Source organism: Sardina pilchardus, chromosome 23 (genome assembly GCF_963854185.1).
Source record: "Sardina pilchardus chromosome 23, fSarPil1.1, whole genome shotgun sequence".
Lineage (NCBI taxonomy): Eukaryota > Metazoa > Chordata > Actinopteri > Clupeiformes > Clupeidae > Sardina > Sardina pilchardus.
The window spans coordinates 22,078,838-22,085,329 of record NC_085016.1 but is presented as its reverse complement, the minus strand read 5'-3'; the positions used below and the strand labels follow the sequence as shown (position 1 = coordinate 22,085,329).

Here is a 6,492-nt window from a genome sequence, read left to right as displayed (position 1 = left end):
GCGCACAAAGCTTGATGGATGAATTTGGCTGGATTCTGTGTACTCTCCCAGTCTCTCTCTCTCTCTCTCTCTCTCTCTCTCTCTCTCTCTGTGCGCCTCTCGTTTTTATGATTCTCTTTGTCTGTCCCTCTCAGTTCAATTATTCAAATAAGCCTCAGCGTGATGACTTAATACCCAGACGAGTGTCAGCGGTACCGGTCCGGATCCTGCCCAAATCTCCACAGGCTGCTGTACCATGGGACTATATGCATGACTAAAGCCTCTCAGAAAATGAAGAGTATGATCATCTCATCTCATCTGTCTCTCTCTCTCCCTCTCTCTCTCTTTCTCTTTCTCTCTCTAGAGTGTGCTGTGTTTCTAAGCGTGTCTGAAAAGCTGTGAAGCTGTTTGTTTCTAGTGTGCACCATTCCACCCCCCAGAGTCCCATAGGGATTCATTCATGCTCACAGACAGTAGGCAGAAAAACAAAACTCTCTCACCTCCGTACATAAATAAAAAAAACAACAACAACAATCATTCAGATATAGCGTAGAACTCATTGTCTTCGCTCATTACTATGGTGTCTTAGGAGCCATTGAGTCAATCTGACTGCTAGCTTTAGCATTGGGACTTAGCGCCAGTCTAAGGCTCAGCACTCAGTCTTGCACTTAGCACACAGCGCTAGCAAGTCTTAGTCCACGCACATCTGGGTCAAGGTGCTGTTTGAACCTGGGCTTAAGTTCTGGTCTAGACCAGGTCCTTCTGTATATATCTCCCTTCACAGGGAGTCCAGTAATGGTCAGCCCACCCTAGTCCTGTCTAGTTGAGTCCAGAGCTAGGCTAGCCGCTAGCACTTAGCACTTAGCCGCTAGCACTTAGCCGCTAGCCCCTAGCACTTCAGGTGCTTCTTGCTGGTCATGTCATTGTAGATGCGGTGCATCTCCTCGGGCGAGATCTGGTGCACGGTGACCACGCGGCGGTAGCGGCACAAGCTGTACGCCATCTTCCAGTGGTTGAAGCCGCTGTTCTGGAACGGGTGGATGCCCAGCTTGCGCAGGCACACGCCCACGTAGACGTCCTCCAGGTGCAGGAGGCGCGTGTGCAGCGACGTCTTGTAGATGAGCTCGGCCACGTCGGCCGAGAACACGTAGCCCGTGCCCGAGCAGAACGGCGGGTACTTGCTCTCGGGGTAGAGGTCGCGCGGCATGTACCACTTGCTGCGCATGTCGCGGATGGGCGAGCCGTTGATGACGTAGCCGGTGAAGTAGCGGCGGCGCGGCTTGGTGGCCGGCTTGAGCAGGTTGTACACGAGGTTGTCCATGTTGACGAAGATGTCGCTGTCCGTCTTCATGATGTAGCGCGCCTGCGGGCAGTAGGTGGACACCCAGCGCATGCCCATGAGGGTCTTGAGCGTCAGGTTGTGGTAGGAGTCCACAAAGTCCTCCACCACGATGTCGTGGAACACCTGGCTCTCCTGCGCCACCATCTGGTTGAGCACGGGGTCCGGGTGCGTGCCCAGCAGGAAGAGGGTGACCACGCGCACCTCGCCGGCGAACGTGCTCTCGTCGCCCCACGTCTCGCGGATCGCCTGCGGAGCAGAGGAGGAAAAACACTCGGGTTTTCAGTCGATAATTAAGAGGTCTGCCAAACACCATCTCAGCACCCCACGTCTCATGTATCGCCCGCGGCGAAGAAGACAGCTCCCGATTCCAGCATATACTTTTTTTTTTTAAAGTATATTTTTTGGCCTTTTTGCCTTTAATGTTATAGTACAGTGAAGAGTAGACAGGAAACAAGTGGGAGAGAGAGATGGGGTGGGATCGGGACATGACCGCAGGCCGGATTCGAACCTGGGTCCCCGTGGGCACTCGGACCCGTATATGGTACGAGCGCTGTAGCCTGCTGCGCCACAGCACCCCCCTCCAGCATATACTTAAGTTCACTTTTCTGAGCTATCAAATAAAATAGCATTCATGTTGAACGGTAGACAACATTATTCACTTGTCACACTGAAGGGGGGAAGTCACTTTGAGGATTAAAATGAATAGTGCCCATGAATAAAATACATTGTTCGTTTAATAACTAATCCCATGTAAGTACATGTGCCTCTTGCATAGAATCCTTAAGCAGAATGTATGTGTATGAAACCCCTTAGGGTGGTGTTTATACATCAAAAGGGTTCCATACTATTATGCGTGTGTGTTTTTTTTGTTAATGATTGCTTCAAACATACATATTAATATGACTTTGTACTCAGCAGACTAATGGTAATTAGCTAACTGTTATCCATGTCATGGTAAAGGATTGGGTGGGAAAGGTTGGTGTGGGGAAAGGGGGGGGGCCTTTGTCCGCTGTATTTAAGATAAATGCTATGTATACATCTATATGTTCAAAACTCAACAAAAACTGCATTACAAAAGGACTCCATACAAACAGCCCTGTCCTTGTGAAAGGGATCCTAAGTTGAAGTAAGTCTTCTATGGGAGCAGCCAGGTCTGCTTACACCCTGGATGAATTAGAGAGCAACAACCAGAAGGCTGGAAAAAGGGCTCACTGCAGGGGAGTTACATTTCCACTAACAGGAAGAAGGTGGAAGGGAAGAGAAATGTCAGAGTAATTTAGATAAACACAATAAATCAGCAAAACTCTCGACACCACCCTCCTCCATCCCCCACCTTTCACCTTTCAGAGAGCCAGAGTTCCTATTGAGCAACTCAGACGCCTCTGTAAAACTCAAACTCACAAAAAAACATATCTTTTTAGTTTTCTACTCCAACAACAAGACAGAGAAAGAGAGCCTTTCATTGCAGGGGTGTCACAGTTCCAATAATACCAGGTATTCAAATGAAGGGAGGCAAAATGTCAGAGTAATTTAGACAAACAGACAAAAATCAGCTAAACCCAACCCCCCAACCCCAACATAATCCACCCTCTACAGCCTACAACACCACCACCACCACCACCTGTGGTGTGTGTAAGCTCTGTGCATATGAAATGCACTATACAAATAAATTGACTTGACTTGACTTGTAAGTACTTTTAAGGAAAAGGTTCTCTGACTGTTTCACATCCCTGGGCAGCCAGTTCAAGGAAAATCTTTGTAAATATCCACCAAGGACATTTTTGTATACAACCCAATTATGGAACACTGCACACATATACTGTAGGGGTATTACAGAACTAACATCAGCATAGACGTACAGCATGATAGAACACATGAAGATTTCTGTTTTGGAGTACTTTTTACACCCCCTCACCCCAACAAAAACCTCCATCCTAACTCCAACCCCCACCCTTACCTCTACCTACACCCACACCTCCACCTCCACCCATATCCACACCTCCACCTCTTCCCACACCCACATCCACACTCCACCTCTACCCTCATCCTCCACCTCTACCCTCATCTGCACCTCTACCTCTACCCTCATCCTCCTCCTCTACTCTCATCTGCACCTCCACCTCTATCCACACCCACAACCACATCCACACCTCCACCTCTACTCTCATCTGCACCTCCACCTCTATCCACACCCACACCTCCACCTCTACCCTCATCTGCACCTCCACCTCTACCCTCATCCTCTACCTCTACTCTCATCTGCACCTCCACCTCTACTCTCATCTGCACCTCCACCTCTACCCTCATCCTCCACCTCTACTCTCATCCACACCTCCACCTCTATCCACACCCACAACCACATCTCCACCTCTACCCACACCCACACCTCCAACTCTACCCACACCTCCACCACCTCTACCCAAATCCACACCTCCACTTCTACCCACATCTCCACCTCTACCCACACCCACACCCCCACCTTTACCCTCATCCGCACCCACACCCATGCTCAGACCCCCACCCCCACCCACATCCCCACAGCCCTGTCCTCACCTGTCGAGCGTCGAACTCCTTGTGGGTGGTGCTGATGAGGATGACGAGGAAGGGGGGCGTGCTGTTGCCCGCGGCGGCCTCGGCGGGCGGCGCCTGGCACTTGTCGGGCTCGTTGATGAGGAACGGGAAGGCGTGCGGGTTGAGCGGCCGCGTGCGCACGTTGCCGTAGGTCAGGTTCTTGCCGGCGCCGGCCAGGCCGCGGGCGGACGAGCGGCGCACGGGGATGGCGGCCATCTGCCCGCTGTACGAGGAGGACGGCCGCGAGCCGCTCAGGTACCACAGGGCGCTCGCCCAGCACAGCACCGTCAGCAGGTACAGGCACGACACCTTGGAGGGCATCGCTCCGCTCGCCTGGGCAGGGGTCGAGGGGTCAGAGGTCGCGAGGGGGTGGTGGGGGGGTGGGGGGGGGGTTCGACGTTAATGGGGTTCGGTGGCCGGGTAGAGGCGCGACGCCGTGGAGGGCATCGCTCCGTTACGCTCCGCTCGCCTGCTCGGGGGGGTCGAGGGTGAAAGGTCACGGGGTCGGCATTAACAGGAAGCGGGCGGAATGCCGCGGCGGCGTAGGACGGGCGGGCACCTGCGCGTCTCATCCACCATGGACGTGACGGTCATGGTCGCAGTGGTGTGTGTGTGTGTGTGTGTGTGTGTGTGGGTGGGTGTGGGGTTGTCGTGGGTATAGATGGGGAGGTGGGAGTCTCTCTCTCTCTGTCTCTCTCTCTGGGGTCGATGAGGACGATGTAGACTTGGATGTGACCGTGTCTCTCTCTCTCTGTCTCTGGGGTCGATGAAGGGGTGTTCTTTGATGTAGCCTTGGATGTGGCTGTCTCTCTCTCTCTCTCTCTCTCTCTCCCTCTCTCTCTCTCTCTCTCTTCTCTCGGTTCGTCTCTCTAGGGCCAGTGAGGGGACGTCCGTCGGGCAGCAGAGAGCATGCTGGGATGTGGACAGCGGCGCTGGGCAGCCTCAGCTCCGCTCCTGCAGTGGAACAAGACTCTCTGACTGGGATGAAAGACACTCAGCCCTGGCACCCTTCAAGTCCTTGGCAGCATCCAGGTCTAAAAACACACACACACACACACACACACACACACACACACACACACACACACACACACACACACACATACACACACACACACACACAGACACATACACAGACAGAGGAAATGATGCATTAAAACTCAATGATAGAATTATGGTAAATAGTCTGACACCGCAAAGCATTTCAGGAATACATTAAAGGGATCATTAGAGCGGTGGAAGGAGGGAAAAATCAATCCGGCAGTCGAATTAGTGGAGATCTCTGTGAAAGGCCAGCTTTAGCTCCATCGATCGCTGCCGTGCATAATCAAAGCTCCCGAGGATTGCCTAGGAATGCGCAGACCGTCATCCAGGCAGGCAGGCAGACACCTCTGAAGAAGCATGTGGGTATGTGTGGGTGCATGTGTGTGTGTGTGTGTGTGTGTGTGTGTGTGTGTGTGTGCGTGTGTGTGTGTTTGCATGTATAATGTCTTTCATGGTGCATTATAGGAAGGGAGATTATGTAAAGATTTGAAAGCATTAACGACTGAGAATGGATTCTGTTTTTTTGGGGGGGCTTTCCATTTCTTTCTGAGGAAATGTGATGTGTTTTGTTGTGTGTGTGTGTGTGTGTGTGTGTGTGTGTGTGTGTGTGTGTGTGTGTGTGTGCACGTGCATGTGTGTCTGTATGTGCACACAGATAGTGGCTGTGAAGTGTGAATAGATGGGCAGATACAGAGAGAGAGAGAGAGAGAGAGATCAAGTGAAGGAGAGAGGAAGAGACAGAGTCAACTTTAGTCCATTCACAGCTTGCCACTTTTTCTGTTCCTACACAACATCACAGGCACACACACACATGCGCGCACACACACACACAAAAAACAGAAACAAAGCAACAGATCTCACAGAGAAAATGGAAGAAGAGATTTCACAAAGACAATAGAAAGATTTACAGATTAGAAAACAGATTTAAAGATTTACAGAAGAGAAAACAGTTCAAACAAGAATAAACAGTGAGGATTGGGCTGAGGACTTGAGATTGAGAATACAGAGTCTCACACAAAAACAAATACAACCCCAAATGAGCAAAATGATTGGCAGATAAGGAAAATAAAGTAGAAAAAAGAAAAAGACGAAATACATTCTCTGGCTGTGGATATGAGAACCTGACGTGACACCTGTGATGTGATCTTACGACCTAGGACTCAAGATGATAATCGTATTATGAGATGGCTCCCTGCAGCTACCTTATAACAAACAGGTACAGGTGTGTGTGTGTGTGTGTGTGCGTATGTGTTTGCGTGTGTGTGTGCTGTGTGTGACTGTGTGTGCATTCATTCATATCTGTTCATATGAGTTCTCGAAGTGAGTAGGAATCAGGATAGATGAAAACAAAGGAGATATCCACCACTCCAATAACTGAAATCCACCTGCTCATCATATGAAACCAACATGTCGTCCATGTAAGCAGGACATTTTTAGAACACTGCCTAAAACATTATGTAAATGATTAATTAGTGCTTGTACCATTAGACCTCCATATGTTCTCATTTGTTTTGAAAACAAATCCTTCAAGTCTACTTTTGCTTTAGATCACTGTT

The 6,492-nt window shown here is 50.3% G+C and overlaps 1 protein-coding gene across 1 annotated transcript; it reads right to left on the bottom strand.

Moving 5' to 3' along the window:
* Positions 1-836: 836 nt before the first annotated feature.
* On the bottom strand, positions 837-4,213 carry b3galt1a (UDP-Gal:betaGlcNAc beta 1,3-galactosyltransferase, polypeptide 1a). The gene is made up of 2 exons (XM_062528213.1): positions 3,875-4,213; positions 837-1,567 (listed from the first exon to the last, which is right to left on the bottom strand). The coding sequence occupies exons 1-2, from the start codon at positions 4,211-4,213 to the stop codon at positions 869-871; spliced, it is 1,038 nt and encodes a 345-aa protein (XP_062384197.1). The 3' UTR covers positions 837-868.
* Between the last annotated feature and the right edge of the window lie 2,279 nt (positions 4,214-6,492).

Bases quoted from the DNA above. Each gene is read 5' to 3' on its own strand.
- b3galt1a (XM_062528213.1), bottom strand. From the start codon at position 4,213: ATGCCCTCCAAGGTGTCGTGCCTGTACCTGCTGACGGTGCTGTGCTGG. The intron at 1,568-3,874 runs GTGAGGACAGGG...TCTGCTCCGCAG, and splicing joins AGGAGTTCGACGCTCGACAG to GCGATCCGCGAGACGTGGGG.